Source organism: Polyodon spathula, chromosome 4, assembly GCF_017654505.1.
Source record: "Polyodon spathula isolate WHYD16114869_AA chromosome 4, ASM1765450v1, whole genome shotgun sequence".
Taxonomy (NCBI): Eukaryota; Metazoa; Chordata; class Actinopteri; order Acipenseriformes; family Polyodontidae; genus Polyodon; species Polyodon spathula.
The window spans coordinates 63,799,211-63,816,144 of NC_054537.1; the positions used below are offsets into that span (position 1 = coordinate 63,799,211).

At 39.9% G+C, this 16,934-nt stretch overlaps 1 protein-coding gene across 2 annotated transcripts in view; it reads right to left on the reverse strand.

Moving 5' to 3' along the window:
* Positions 1 to 8,594: 8,594 nt before the first annotated feature.
* Positions 8,595 to 16,934, reverse strand: part of LOC121314729 (BMP-binding endothelial regulator protein-like) — a 32,978-nt gene continuing 24,638 nt past the window's right edge. For both annotated transcript variants that reach the window (XM_041248320.1, XM_041248319.1), the window contains 3 exons: positions 16,376 to 16,712; positions 10,666 to 10,796; positions 8,595 to 9,469 (listed from right to left, as the gene is read on the reverse strand). In XM_041248320.1, the coding sequence (XP_041104254.1) occupies positions 9,288 to 9,469; positions 10,666 to 10,796; positions 16,376 to 16,712 (650 nt within the window). In that variant the 3' untranslated portion in view covers positions 8,595 to 9,287. The remainder of the gene's footprint in view (positions 9,470 to 10,665; positions 10,797 to 16,375; positions 16,713 to 16,934) is intronic.

Here is a 16,934-nt window from a genome sequence, read left to right on the forward strand (position 1 = left end):
TTGAGTAGTAAATAACTTATTTTTATATAGCAGATATGAATTACAGTGTCTCTCAAAAGTATTCACCCCCCTTGGACTTTTCCACATTTTATTGTGTTACAACATGGAATCAAAATGGATTAGGAGTTTTTGCCACTGATCAACACAAAACAAGTCCATAATGTCAAAGTGAAAAATAACATATACAAATTGTTCTAAATTAATTACAAATACAAACAGCACATATTTGCATAAGTATTCACCCCCTTGAGTCAATATTTGGTAGAGGCACCTTTGGCAGCAATTACAGCCATGAGTCTATTTGGATAAGTCTCTACCAGCTTTGCACACCTGGACACTGCAATTTTTGGCCATTTTTCTTTGCAAAATTGCTCAAACACCGTCAAGTTGGATGGGGACCTTTTGGTGAACACCAATTTTCAACTCTTTCCACCTATTCTCAATTGCATTGAGGTCTGGGCTTTGACTGGGCCACTCCAGGACATTGACCTTTTTGTTTTTAAGCCACTCCAGTATAGGTTTGGCTATATGTTTGGGGTCATTGTCCTGCTGGAAGATGAATCTTCTCCCAAGTCCCAGGTCTCTTGCAGACTTCAGCAGGTTTTCCTCCAGGATTTCTGGCAAACTCTAGCAGAGATTTGATGTGAATTTTTTTTTCAACAATGGCTTTTTGCCACTCTTCCATAAAGGCCAGTTTTGTGAAGCACCAAGGCTATTGTTGCCGTATGCACAGTGTCTCCCAGCTCAGCCGTGGAAGACTGTAACTCCATTAGAGTTGCCATAGGCCTCTTGGTGGCCTCCCTGACTAGTGCCCTTCTCGCCCGGATACACAGTTTTTGAGGACGGCCTGTTCTAGACAGATTCACAGTTGTGCCATATTCTCTCCATTTCTTAGTAATGGACTTTACTGTGCTCCAGGGGATATTCAGTACCTTGGAAATGTTCTTATATCCTACCCCTGATTGATGCTTTTGAAGAACCTTATTCCGGATTTCCATTGAATGTTCCTTCGTCTTCATGATGTAGTTTATGTTAGGAAATGTACTAACCAACTGTGGGACCTCCCAGAGACAGGTGTATTTAACCTGAAATCATGTGAAACACCTTAATTGCACACAGGTGGAGTCCATTCAACCAATTACACTATGTAACACAAGTTTTGTTCCTGGGTAGTAAGTGTTATTTCCTAATTGCTTATGCCTCAAAAGTATAGAAAATGGCTATTATTCCCCACAGACTTTGCTTTTGTGACCAGGACAGTGATATTTTGAAATTTACCTATTTCCAGTGAGAAAACGGGCGAATTTGTGTCCGTTCACAAAGTCAGAAAAAAACAACATTTAGAAGTGAGTAGTTTTTCGAGATTTATGATTATACTGTAAATCACTTTCACGAATCAGCCCCCAAATGTAGTCTCCCATCATGTTCTCTTTATACTGTCCTTGGTAGCGGCGTTCAAAGTCCGGTATGTCCAGTATAGCTGTCCCAAAGGCAAAGATAGCAGGGAAACTTGGTAACACCGCCTTGGAGACCCAACAGGAATGCCGCCATTTTGAAGTCTCCTATGACCTCCCAGCTGTACTCATCATACTTCAAGGTGTCCAGCAAAAGGTCTTAATGCTGTTGTAATCCTCTTTGAGGTGCACCAAGTGAGCCAGGGGAAGAGACGGGTACTTGTTACCATTATAGAGCAGCACGGCTTTGAGGCTCCTGGATGAGCTGTCAATGAAGAGGCGCCACTCATTCTGGTTACAGGCGATTCCGATTGCCTCGAACAGACTGGTCACATTGTGGCAGAAGCAGAGCCCGTCTTGACGGGTGAAGAAGCTGGAAAAAGGTTGGTGACGCTTCCTCTGATCTGCGACTTGCACACTTTCATCCAACAAGTTCCACTGCTTGAGCCTAGATGTCAAAAGCTCGGCATTGGACTTGGTGAGTCGTTGAGGTCTTTTTGGTTGGGGTAGTATGGGTTTCTCTCCTCAGCTCCACCTCTGAAATTGTCATCTGGATCTACAACGTCTTCCTCGCTCTCTGACTTGCTGCTCTCGTCTAAAGACGACTGCTCTCTCTCCGGAGGAGTGGGTACGGGGAGCTCATGGCAGTGTGGCACCGGGGCGATGGATGAAGGAAGGTCCGGATACGTGATAGCAGGTGCATTCTTGCCAGTCCGACATTTGGAAGGGTCCACCATGCAGAAGTAGCAGTTGCTTGAGTGGTCAGTGGGTCCCCGCCAAATTCTTGGGATAGCGAACTTCATGGCTCTCTTTTCCCCTCTGTACCATCCTACAAAAATACATTTATTTCACCCATGACTAATGTGTAAGAGATTCTCGCAACATTTTTCATATATGATATATTTTTTCAATAACATTGAAAATTGTAAAACATTTTAAAATTAAAAACTTTTAGAATTTTAAAAATTTTAACAAATTTTATAACATAAAATTCCGAGCAACAATTGTCCATCTTACCTTCCAGAGTTTTTTTGCAGTGCTCGTAGGTGAAATGAGGTGCCCAGGGTTTGTCTTGATCCCCGACAGGCATGCCGAAATATGCCTTGTAGGCCTCACAAATCTTAGCAGATACTTTTTCGCTCTTGTCTTGATAAATTGGCCGCAGACATAGCAAAATGCGTCTGCCGGATGCTTGCAGCCTCTTGATGCCATCTCAGAAAAATGCAGATATGTATCCATTTAGGCAGCTGGAACTAAACTGAACTGGTGGGCTTAAGGCCCCTGTATGTATACTACTATTTATATTACTGGAAAGTTCTAGAAGTTACTCCAAGTTTACTCAGCACTGAATCTATCTGGAGTGTTCTGGAAAATAGGTACATTTCAAAATATCACTGTCCTGGTCACAAAAGCAAAGTTTGTGGGGAATAATAGCCATTTTCTATACTTTTGAGGCATAAGCAATTAAGAAATAACACTAACTACCCAGGAAAAAAAAAAAAAAAAAAAAAATTTGTTACAGTGTTATGTAGACTTTTTCAAGTGTGTTTTCAAGTTACATTTTGGACTGGATTGCTTAGGCTGCTTGAATGTATGTCGTCATTTAAAGGAAGGTCCTGTTAACTCTCTTCGGATTCAGAGGACTCCCAGGATTTTTCGTCTGTAGCAGGTCATTCCCCTGCAGCATCAAATGACGGTCAAATCACTCCTCCATTCCAGTCTCTGTTCAGTGGCTCTGTGAGATCCGAACAGCTTTCCCAACCAAGATTCTCTCAGTACTCCAGCTTCCCAAGAAGCTAATCTGTGTCATTCTAAATGACTCTGGGTCAGGATGCACCTCCAGAGCGACTATTCTGGAAGGACTGGACTTTAAATAAACTTATACAGTCCCTTCTTAAAAACGGAAATGCGATTCCAGCAGGTAGCGATCGAGAATCTCTATTTATTCTCTATTGCAAATCCATCTCTGCAGAACCTGTTCCCTCCTAAAAAGGCTCCCCAGCTACACTCAGCCGTTCAGCAGCCCCAACCAGAGAGAAGGCAGTCTGCGTCGGAAAAATTCACCCTGACAGCCAGCACTTCAAAACAGGAGGAACCTGCTTCAGCCAAATCAATCCAACAACAGCATTCCTTAATTTTTCAAAAGATTAAATCTTTTATGCAGAATTTTGCCGACTCATTATCCTCGGTCAGTACCTAACTGAGCGATTTAGGTAATAGGGTGACTAATATTGAACAAAAGAAGCAAATGTCAGCTCTTTAAGTTTTCTCTATTCCTGCAGTTACTCCAGTCAAAGCTACAGTTACTTCCGGTTCAGTTCTATCATTGGCACCTTGAATAGATCCACCCATCTTCAACATCGTCACTGCTCTAGCTTTTGGTTCCTCCTCCCCAACCAAAGCTAGACGGCATTCAATATCTCCACAAATTCGGCGCAGTATAATTGAAGGTAAGGACATTAATCTCGTTTCTTTACTAATGGCAGCATCAGAATTCCTAGATCACAGAGTAGTGGATTGCGGAGATCCCAGATTACTAAAAAATCTAACATTGGGGGAATTTGTCCTTGCTTTCTCCTTATTTATCCTAACCACAGAACTGAGTTAGGCTCCTACGAGTTTTATATTGTGGAATTGTCTGTCAGATACGGAGGGACTATGTTCTTCGAATATCATAAAGTGTTCTCAGCAAAAGCAGCAGCCACATTGGCAGCAGACAATCATTTAATCAATTGGGCTAAACACGATCCAGATTTATTTAACTGGATTTTCGGCAGCCTCAGAGCTAACACGTGGGGTCTGCACTTCCACGGGTCATTCAACATCCCTCTGCCCTAAGACTGCTCTAGCATGTACTTCTACAGCAGCACCTGGTACCACTGCTAATTATTCAAACAGATCTTCCTTTCCCAATCCAATACATTCCTCAGCTCTACCCGATCAATCCACAAGACAAGACAAATACAGGTGCAGAATTAGATTCACAGGAAGAAGACAAAAACAACTTCAACACCGGTTTCTGTTCAAACAGGCAATGTAATTTCATTCATATGTGCAGCAATTGTTGAGATGCTCACGTCAACTCCGTCTGCCTTTAAATCGCAGGTGACTTTCCCCAGTGCTCATAGTTTCCGCTCCCATTAAAATTCTGGCTTTATAAGAACATAAGAACATAAGAAAGTTTACAAATGAGAGGAGGCCATTCGGCCCATCTTGCTCGTTTGGTTGTTAGTAGCTTATTGATCCCAAAATCCCATCAAGCAGCTTCTTGAAGGATCCCAGGGTGTCAGCTTCAACAACATTACTGGGGAGTTGATTCCAGACCCTCACAATTCTCTGTGTAAAAAAGTGCCTCCTATTTTCTGTTCTGAATGCCCCTTTGTCTAATCTCCATTTGTGACCCCTGGTCCTTGTTTCTTTTTTCAGGCTGAAAAAGTCCCTTGGGTCGACACTGTCAATACCTTTTAGAATTTTGAATGCTTGAATTAGGTCGCCACGTAGTCTTCTTTGTTCAAGACTGAACAGATTCAATTCTTTTAGCCTGTCTGCATATGACATGCCTTTTAAGCCCGGAATAATTCTGGTCGCTCTTCTTTGCACTCTTTCTAGAGCAGCAATATCTTTTTTATAGCGAGGTGACCAGAACTGCACACAATATTCAAGATGAGGTCTTACTAGTGCATTGTACAGTTTTAACATTACTTCCTTTGATTTAAATTCAACACTTTTCATAATGTATCCGAGCATCTTGTTAGCCTTTTTTATAGCTTCCCCACATTGTCTAGATGAACACATTTCTGAGTCAACAAGGGTCATTTCTGAGTCAACTGAGGTCTTTTTCATAGATTCCTTCTCCAATTTCAGTATCTCCCATATGATATTTATAATGTACATTTTTATTTCCTGCGTGCAGTACCTTACACTTTTCTCTATTAAATGCTATTTGCCATGTGTCTGCCCAGTTCTCAATCTTGTCTAGATCATTTTGAATGACCTTTGCTGCTGCAACTACTACTTTTGTGTCGTCTGCAAATTTAACAAATTTACTTACTATACCAGAATCTAAATCATTAATGTAAATTAGGAATAGCAGAGGACCTAATACTGATCCCTGTGGTACACCACTGGTTACCACACTCCATTCTGAGGTTTTTCCTCTAATCAGTACTTTGTTTCCTACATGTTAACCACTCCCTAATCCATGTACATGTGTTTCCTTGAATCCCAACTGCGTTCAGTTTGAGAATTAATCTTTTGTGTGGGACTTTGTCAAAAGCTTTCTGGAAATCTAAATAAACCATGTCATATGCTTTGCAATTATCCATTATCGATGTTGCATCCTCAAAAAAATCAAGCAAGTTAGTTAGACACGATCTCCCTTTCCTAAAACCATGTTGACTGTCTCCCAGGACCCTGTTACCATATAGGTAATTTTCCATTTTGGAAAATTCTTATTATAGTTTCCATAAGTTTGCATATAATAGAAGTCAGGCTTACTGGTCTGTAGTTACCTGGTTCAGTTTTGTTTCCCTTTTTGTGGATCGGTATTACGTTTGCAATTTTCCAGTCTGTCGGTAGCACCCCTGTGTCAAGAGACTGCTGCATGATCTTGGTTAACGGTTTGTAAATGACTTCTTTCATTTCTTTGAGTACTACTGGGAGGATCTCATCCGGCCCAGGGGATTTGTTTATTTTAAGAGCTCCTAGTCCCTTTAACACTTCTGCCTCAGTTATGCTAAAGTTATTTAAAACTGGATAGGAACTGGATGACATGTGGGGCATGTTGTCAGTATCTTCCTTTGTAAAAACTTGTGAAAAGTAATCATTTAATATATTTGCTATTTTTTTTTCTTCATCTACGATTTTGCCATTTGTATCTCTTAAACATTTAATCTCCTCTTTGAATGTTCTCTTGCTGTTGTAATATTGGAAAAACATTTTGGAATTGGTTTTAGCTCCCTTAGCAATGTTCATTTCTATTTCTCTCTTGGCCTTTCTAACTTCCTTTTTGACTTGCGTTTGCAGTTCGGTGTACTCTTTTTGCGTACTTTCTTTTTGGTCCTTTTTTAATGGTCTGTAAAGTGCCTTTTTTCGCTGAATATTTTTTTTAATTGATCTATTAAACCATTTTGGCAATTTTAGTTTTACATTTAGATTTGTCTACTTTAGGGATGTAATTGTTTTGTGCCTCTAGTACTACATTTTTGAAGAACAACCATCCTTCTTCTGTGGGTGTTTTCTCTATTTTACTCCAATCTACTTCTGTTAGTCTGTTTCATACCTTCATAGTTTGCTTTTCTAAAATTGTAAACCTTAGCTTTAGTCATTACTTTTGGGGTTTTAAAAAACACTTCAAATGAGACCATGTTGTGGTTTGAGTTTGCCAGTGGTTCTCTGACCTCTGTTTTAGTTATTCTATCTTCGTTATTTGAAAAGACTAAATCAAGGCATGCCTCCCCTCTAGTTGGTGCCTTGACAAATTGTGTTAGGAAGCAGTCATTTGTCATTTCCACCATTTCTATTTCATCCTTCGTGCTACCCACTGGGTTTTCCCATTTTATTTGGGGGAAGTTGAAATCCCCCATTAGTATGGCTTCTCCTTTGCTATACGCATTTCTAATGTCATTGTATAACAGATTATTGTGCTCACCGTCTGAATCTGGCGGTCTATAGCATGCTCCTATTATTATGCCCTTTGAATTTTTGTCCGTTATTCTGATCCATATTGATTTGGTTTTATTTTCTTTGTCCAGGTTTAACACCTGGGCTTCAAGACTGTTTCTTATGTATAGTGCTACCCCTCCTCCTAAATTAAAATTAAAAATTCTTCCTGATATCAATTTCACCAATTACTTAATTGATGGATTAAAAAACAGGTTTTCAACCGGTCTCGCCCAAATTCCTTCTTCCCGTTTCAAAGTAAAAAAATCTTCATTCTGCTAATCGAGATCCAGAGTCAGTTCAATTTCTCATTGAAAATAAAATTAAAAAAGCATTTATAGTCACCCCTTTTTTAGTTCCTCTTTTTCCAGTCTATAGAATTAATCCTATTGGCATAGCAACTCGGAAAATGTTGGGGGAAAAAAGCGCTGTCTTACTGATTTATCAGCTCTGCGGGGTTCAAGCATCAGCAGTATCAATTCACTTATTCCCCAAGATCAATTTTCGCTTCATTACATTACTATTTCTGTTGCAATTTGATCAATTAAATTAGCAGGTCATGGTTTCTGGCTTGCTAAAGCAGATATATCAGATGTATGTAAGTTAATGCTAATCATTCCTTCTCTTCGCCACCTGTTTCGTATATGCTGGGAAGGAAAGTTTTACTTTGCCACTCAATTAAATTTCGGCTGCCGCAGCAGCCCAAAGATATTTGACACTCTGTCTGAAGCATTATGCTGCATACTGCTCAATGCCTACCATGTTCTTTTTTTTGCTTCACCTGCTTGATGACGTTATTGACCTCCCCTCCATTGATCAGCCAGCAGAAGCAATTACTAAACTCAAGAGTTTGTTTTTAGAAGTTGGCGTCCCGCTCTCAGAGGAAAAAACAATCGCCCCCTTCATTCTCTGGAATTTCTTGGAATCATTCTGGACATGGAAACATTCCAAGCCCAAACTCAATCACATTCGATTTCTTATTCAGAACACTCAGTTTAGTAAAACAATCAGAAAACGTGCTCTGCTTTCATTGCTGGGTTACTTCAACACTGCAATTTGCATGATTCCCCAAGGGAGGACATTTATATCTTGTCTACTTGCTCTTGCATAAATAGCAAAAAATTTGGACTCCTACATTTAATATTTCATCAGAAGCTAGGAAAGATATTAAAATGTGGTCTGCTCTTATTCAGCACTGGAACGGCTTATCAATGTTATATGACGATTTCATCTTAAATTATTATTTACAAAGAGAAGTGAAATGTATACAAAAGCATAAACTTCTATATCATGGCAATCTGGGTATAAAAAGGAGGCCGCGGTTAAAAAAAAAAAAGGGCTTGTAACCAGGAAGTCCCCGGTTCAAATCCCAGCTCAGCCACTGACTCACTGTGTGACCCTGAGCAAGTCACTTAGCCTCCTTGTGCCCCGTCTTTCAGGTGAGAAGTTGTTGTAAGTGACTCTGCGGCTGATGCATAGTTCACACACCCTAGTCTATGTAAGTCACCTTGGCATCTGCTAAATAAAAAATACAGTACTTTATTTAAATTTGTATGGAAAAAGGCTGTAGTTCACCATAAACAAAAATACATAAAATAAAAAAAATTAGTTTGAGCTCGTTTCCAACTGAATCAAGTTCTTCAAAACTATTTTTTCCCTTTAAAAATGATCTGTAACACATACAATTGAAGGTTTTAGACATATATCTTTTTAGTTATTATTTACCTTAACTTAAAAAACAATAATAAAAAAACATCTGTTTTTACTTTACACAATTTTACTTTACAGCATCTCCAGAAGATAATACATATACCTCATAGTAAAAAAAAAATACAAACTAAAATGCAAGCTTGTTGCTTATATTCCTGTATTGTAGGTCATAACCACTTCCCTTCTGTAATTGTATATTTTCAGTAACTCCAGCATGTCAAAACATCCTCTGTTGAAAATACTGCAGACTCGTATTTTAAAGTTAAGAGTGCATATTGTCATTGATCTGGACAAAACGTGATGTGTACAGACAACTTTGAAGGGTGACGCCCATCACTGTGGAGATGTTGATGGGTGGATGTTGGTGCTTGGGAGTTTTTACCGTCATGGGCTGTTTTCAAGGATTAGCTTCACAGGAACAGCAGTCACCTGCCTGTAAGTCCTTCCCCAATCCAGCTTGTGTCATCGGCGTGTGCAGAGAGTGGACTTAATGCATCTTCCTTTGGAAAGCACGAGGTCTGCTGGACAGTGGCACCCAGCCACGCAGGGTTTATTGCACGGGATTATCTCGTTCCAGTTATCGCACGTCTTTGTGCACCCTGGGCCACAAGTGTCGTAGACAGCTCCATGCTTGCACTGGGTGGCTAAAAACACAAAATACAAAAGGTAGATACAACATGCAAACATACATACATAATAAAATAAGACTTTGTCAAATATGTAGACAATACTACATGACCACATACTTTAGGTATTCCACAAATGAGGACGGCCAAACAGTTTGGTGGGGGTTTTAACACTTAACATCTGAACAGTGTATTCCTCCTCAGGAAATAACATCCTATCATTGCATTGCCAGCAATCTGGCATCTATTTCTAGTCTGCATAAAATCTGCTTGGTTTTCACACGATTCATTAAATATCAGCCATGATAAGAGCTTGAAAAACAGGACTGAAGTGTATTTATAGTTCTGAGAAAGCATTCTGTTTCAAAACTAGCTTGGCTGCTCTACAGAATTATCCCTCTTCTCCACTGTACAATAACTGAGCCAGCTCAGCTTAGGAGCGTAGCTGTTTGTCTACTGCAGAGCTATGCAACTGACATCACATGCAATAATTAACGTGTCGAGACGCATGTAGACAATGCAGTATTAAGAGCTGTATTTGTTGAGAACTGTGGATCCAGAGATTATCCAGAGATTATTGTGTTTTTCTTCGATTTTGTTCTTCATGTATTACAACAGAGAATACAGTCTGTTCTTCCTCAGCGTCCCAAGGTTGTACTTTTCTCTCCCACTCTGCATGTTGCTCATCTTCCTCGAGTGTACTGACGCAACGGCTCCGAGTCAGACTCAGATGTGTTGTGAGACCAGAGTTTCACAGTCTGATTCTCGCTCAGCTCAACAAATAGCCAGTGGAGAACCACTGGTTTTACACCTATGGTTGTAGAGCAGGTACTGGACACTGTTGTAGCTCACTGTTATAGCAACTTGTATTCAGACTGAGCAAACCAATATTTGTAATAGAGCGTTGGGTAAGGGGTTTCAAATGACCAAGTCAACTGCGATCAATCCTCACCCTGGATTCTGGAGGGTTTATGATTCAATTGTAATATTTTTTTTACGTTGTCTTTCTTCAGTGGAGATTGTTTATGGCCTGATTGGAAAGGTATTTAATGGGACAAATGAAAGGTTCCAAATGAAATGTAAACTAACTGAGATAACTGCGCAATATCAATCCCTACTTAAAAAAATACCAGGCCCTGAATTATTTTATTAAACCAGCCCCTGGGCTGCAGCATTTAACTCCAACGAGAGTTTTTATTTCTAAATTCCCTTACCCATGCAGCTCTGCTCGGGCTTCCAGTGGGCTTTGATGCCTTCCCTCTCGCAGGCCCGGTAGTAGGCAATGAAGGACTCGCAGTAGCAGTTCTTGTGTACAGGGCATTCGCACATGTCAGTCACGCACGACCTGCAGAGAAACCACATGCAATATAAAAACATGGTCAATGCATAGTGCAAACATGGGGAAAACCACTACAGACTGCAAATACAACCCAGTAAACTCCCATAAGGGAGAAAACTGTATCAGAACTGGTGGCTTGCAGGTGCTTTTCAACGGGTAGTGCTGATTCAGTCTGAGTCTAGTATACTGTTTGTTGTCTATATTAATCTACATGCTATATGTTTATCATAAACAACCAATATTCTTAATTCCCCCCAAAAGCGTCTTTTAATCTGAAACAAATAGGTTTGCGCTTTTTAACCCTCCTGCTCACTGTGTGCACCTGATGTCAGGGAATTCTAAGGACATTTCTCCCCCTAGTGTCCAAATCCCAGAAGAACACACCTCCAGTAGTACATTTACTGATTAAAGCAAACCAGAACTGCACTAATAACAAGTCACCTACTTAGTGGGAAATAACAAAAAAAAATATATTGTGCATGTGCTTTTTTTTTTTTTGTCCAGCAGTAGAATTCTCAAGTGCAGAACTGAAGAATTCAGAAATCTGAACTTTATACTGAACAATAAAATGATATTGTAAAATGTATAATATATTACACACACATACATACATACATAGCCCATGAGTTGTATAATCTGGATATTTAGGTGAGGTATGCAGGAGTATTCTTAATGATGCATACCAAGAATATTTTGGCTGCTTGTCATGCATTGAGAACCTGTTATACCCACACAGAGTTGCCAATTATAGAGCAGATGGTAACGCTGTGCATGGTATGTCACTGTAAATACCATTCTGAGGACCATATGTATAAAAAATAAACAATGTGGCAGTTTTGGGTCGAGGGTAATGATTTCCATAAATCCCAAAGAGCTGCAGCCTCTCAGGCACACAGCCCATTTCTTGACACAGAGCCAGAAATGATCCTCCCAGTTCCCACAAGGAATTATGGAAATTTTATGGGCAAGGAGTTTCTGTTGTTGTAGTGCAGTACCTATATTTCAGATGGGGAAAGGCTTCTCGTGGCTCAAGTTTAGTATACTACGAAGTAGGAGCCAGAATGGACCTTGTTCCATAACCTCCACTACTCTATAAATAAACCTTGGATACGGGAAGATAACGAGTCCAGAGACTTACGACAGCTGTCGAGTCATACATGCCAACAGTCCCTATATGGTCAGGACAGTCCCAATTTCCTAGCAAATGTCCCGCATCCCGATGCATAGGAAAAAAGTCCTGATTCTGCACAGTAGAGTTACTAAAAACCACACGCTGTGCTCTTCGTGCAGCTGACACATCTGCTGATAACTTATACAAAGGTAAGAACGCTTCATTGTGTCTATTTTTACTGTCACGATGGCGTCGTGTTGAGCTGGGGGGTGGGTACATCTATTATATGATGTGTTTTTTGCATATGACTCTTCCCATGAGTATGATGCACATGATCCCCCTGGAGACGAGCATCCTGCTGAAGAGTTTCCAAATGTTGACAAGTATGCTTCACCTATTTGTCATTTTCTTTTTTATTTCTTATTTCTTTCATTTCCAGCTACAACATTTATCAGCTGATTTGGCATGTTGCTGTGGACAAATGGACACAGTCCTCAGATGATGTGAAACATAATTATAAGAATACCAACCTTACTGCCCAATAGAGACACATTGTTTCCCTAGTATGAGATAACTATAAAATTTAAATCGTATTCTCTTTTCCTCTGGTAAGTTTCCCTGTTAAGCATTTTGCTTATTTCCAAAAACAAAGGTGCGCGCTGTTTGAGTGACTTTAAAGCCACCTGGCATATCTATCTCTCAAATTGTTGGTGAACAGCTGTCCTATCACTAGACCCCTTGATTTCATGCTTTGGGTTCTCCAGTGGGCTGGTAGCTGAGACAGTAGCAATTTCATCTTGGTGTCCTGGAGTTCATGGGGCTGAACCCATCAAGAGAATAAGCCTGGACATGCTCCATCTACCAACAGCATTGTCTGTGGAACGACTGTTCTAACAAAGCAGATCAGCTTTTCACAGAAGCAGAGAAACTTTGTAAAGCCTGGATGAAACTTTAGAGCCATACCTCAGTTAATAGGTGGGTAGCCCTTATAAAAGTTTACCATAGTAAAAGCATAACAAAGTGTAATAAACATTGTGAAAGCATTAAAGCAAAAATATATGCATTGTGAATTCCATAAAGGTATGGTAAAGCATATTAATAAAAAAAATACAAAAATAGCAAATTTTGGTGAACTGTGGAACAGTACATGTCTAGTAAACCCTGGCAAAATTACTGTGCAAATTTACTGTGGTAATCAATCATGTTGTATAACCCCTGACGGATTGAGCAGAAACTGTTGTGGAAGGTTTCACTGGCAGCTTCAGAGTGCCTTTTTGTGAAAGAACAAAAGCATGAACTGTGGCACAGTCTTTAAATTCACCATCACAGTTGTTTCTTACTAGTTTTGTAACAGTTATATTTCACTTTTGACAAAAATGGTGCATTAATGGAGAAACTAGGGGCTCAAATCACGTGCTTGTTCGAAAACTGTGACCACCACCAATTAACTGTAAAAATGCATCATGGCAAAACCACTACATGGCATCGGTGCACCAACAGGTGTGTGAAAATCAGGGCAGACTGCATTCCACCAACTTACTGGACTTAAACAATGAACAATACTCTACCATGCGCACACCATTGTTCACATTGTGTAACTATGGTAAAGGACGGCATACCAACCAAAGTGTCATGGTTTTACCATCTAGGAACTTCATAAGTAACTGCTAATCATACTGTGTATTAGAAGCATACTACAAGTATATAATATGCACAGTAACAGCTGGTTTCAAAAACCGCAATTATCTTGGTCCAAGATGAGCATTGACTGGCCTCCTGACTTTTCTTGTCCTCCTATGTAAGATCGGTGCTAATCAGAGTCTGTGAACTCAGCTGTCAGAGTATAAATTTCCCTGGCAACACTTCTGTATTTTCTCTGGATGTCACACCGATTCTGTCTCCCCCACAGTGCACTGCTCCTTTCCATTCTTCTGAACACCCAACTGGATAAGCAACACGTACTTATCTGAACCAGGCTCTACTGTGGGGTTAGTCTTGAAAGGAAAAATGGCGCATAGATCTGTGAGGGCAGTACTTTTATGCCCCCGGGGGCAGGCCATGACTGTATCACAAGCTCTGCGAGCAGCTTTGATGTATCTTATTTAGGTTTCGAGTCTTTAAGAAGTAAATATCTGTACGGCAACGGTTATATTTCATACTTGAAAAGGAACTAGTTATCCTGGGTCCTACTTAGTTTGCTTTTCCAAAACTTCCCTTTGCACCAAAATCCCACAGGTGCATCTTTAATTACCTCCTTAAAACTTTTAACCATCCCATTTATTTTCCTGGCAGGCATCATAGCATGACAAAAAGATCACATTTCCCGCTCTCCGACCTTCCTTTATTCTCCTACTTTGATTGTCTATAATCACGGCACAGCTGGATCTAGCTTCTAAAGCTGCTCCTTCACCTCTGGCCCAGATCATTATTTCATACTGGGCGCCCTATTTATTATTTCACCTGTTCTACTCATTTTCTTTACTTGCATCTCCTTTCCTACTCTTTCATATCATTTCCTTTAAAAACACAAAGAAAGGCCGATTTAACCTTGGAGACTGCTATGTTTAGGAAACAGCTCAGAGATGAAGAGATAAGCCAGAAGGATTTCCAAGTGTGAAGGAACTAAACAAGATAATTATAGCTGCTTCATTTAGTTTTTTTTTTCTTTTTTTTTTTTTCTGTGTGTCTCTTGTTGGTTGGTTTGGTCAAGTATACCAAACTCACTCCAGCATGAGTATGAACATAGGCATCAAGATAAGAAAAGCTAGGGAATTTGCCTACTGTACCACCCATTGTTGTTTTAGAGGTTAAACTAACAGTACTAAACCTTGGACAGCCAATGTACAAAAACGGAAGAGAGAGTCAAGATCTATCCCACACTGTTTCCTGTGATTGAGATCCAAGTTCAGTTTAAAACATGCCCACAACAGCTAAATAGAAAAGCTCAGGAGAGTGTATCTGAGAATCTGCTTGGATATATTTCCTAAGCTCCACCTCAGTAGAGCTGGAATAATGTGACTGCATAATTCAGCTCAAGAATATGTGAATATTGAAGAATTTATGCCTCAACTACCCCGATCTAAACAGACCACCAACCTCTTAAGGGTAAATAAGGTGAATGAGAGATTACTGGCAAAGACGTCCAATTGCACCACACACTCATAGGTGACCACCAAACTCAATTGTGACCTACAGGTAAAAGACTAGTGAATTGAAAACCTTGTTCTAACTACCGTGAGTTTTTTTACATACTTATAGTTGACCATCCTTCTGTGGTCTGTGTGTTTGCATTTAGGTCCCATAGCAATGCTAAGCAGAAACACAAGACTTACTGATATGCTTTTTTAGTCCCAGGTATTAGGTGGTTATAAAATTTTTAAAATAAAGTGACATGAAAGGCATTGGCTATAAAGTGAAAAAAGGCTTTGGCTATTTCCAGTAATTATAATGGACTGTACCCCATTCAAAGAAAACAACAATTTCTTTTGTCATATCAAACCTTCAAAATCTACTTGTGTTGTATTACTTTTCCATGTGAGAAGTTACAAAGTAGGTCAGATGTGAAGCCTGCTTGTCTGTGCCTGGATCACAGCCCCTGCTGTTCCCTGGTGATCTGTATCTGTCCAAAGCCATATTCATCTCCCAAGTTTTTAAGCAAACAGCCAACGTTAGAAGAAATGCAGCAATCCCCTGGATGAAACGCAAGGTGTTTTTAACATCTGTAGTAGCAGTGCACGCAACACTGCTGGCCTCATCTGACAAATATAATTGTTAACAGACTTCCATCTGAAAATTCACAAGAAATGTCTATCCAGCCTGTTGACCCAGCAGGAACGCAGAGCAGTACAACAAAGGACGTGTGGGGTTTTACTGTTACAGGATGCAGCACTCCCTAGAAACTACAAAAATATTCAGATGAATACCACAGTGCAGAAAACAATATTTCTCTCAATGTAACCTCGCCAATAAGTCACAGTACTACAAAATACAGTGGGCCTTGGTCAAACACAGGTTTTTCATGTTCAAATATTCTTTTAAAATACAAATAAATAGTATGATATTCTTTCATTTTAGACTTAATGAAAAAATTATATTAACAATACTACAGTAAAAAAAAAAAAAAATCTCAGACGTAAAATAAAGCAAATACCCCCCTCAAATTACCTTCTAAACAAGGCAGAGAAACGTTCTTTGTGGTGTAGAATGTATGTTGTCTATTTAAGACAATTTGCGAATTGCTTTATGGAATTTATTTATTTATTTATTTATTTACATAAAATATTTAACTTGGAAGAGACTCGTAACGAGTTATCTCACATGAGTGTCCAAAGAGATCTTTCTTTGACGTTTATTAACAAATATGGACGTGGTTGTTTTGGCTTCTGCATATTTCAAGCACTGCTTTTTCAGATTTTTTTATTTATTTATTTTTTTAATTGCGCTGCTACAAATGTTGACAAAGATTCCCACTCACCTATAAAATGAGGTAAAGTCGACTGTGGAGTGGCACTTCTGGAACTCCCAGGACTTGAGTTTCTGGCACTCGCGGTGCGCTCGGAACTTGACCTTGACGGTCCCGGGACAGAGGTAAAGCGGGGGCTTCTTCTGCGGCAGGTTGCACACCTCATTGGACTCCACGCGCCATGTCTCTGCAAACTCGTTCACGTCGAACCTGAAGTTGCCGTCGCCACCGATGAGGTCGTCTCGCTTGTGCCCATTGTAGTTCCCACACAGGCCACACATCTTACCCTTCAGGTGAGGGGCAGCCATGACCTCCACAAAACTGTCCCCATCCCACGAGATCACCAGACCTGAAACACCAACAGAACACACCTCCTTTCAGATTACACAGTAAACCAAGAAACAAGCTAGACCAGCGACTTTTACCCAAGTCCATCAACGTATTTTTGTTTAATAATTTTAGAAGTAAAACTATAGTCAAGAAGAGAAATGTGATGCATCTGGTGCCACCGATGAAGGCTTTAGCAAAAACATTTGTCTGCTTGAATTAATTTCTTTATGGCTTTACCACA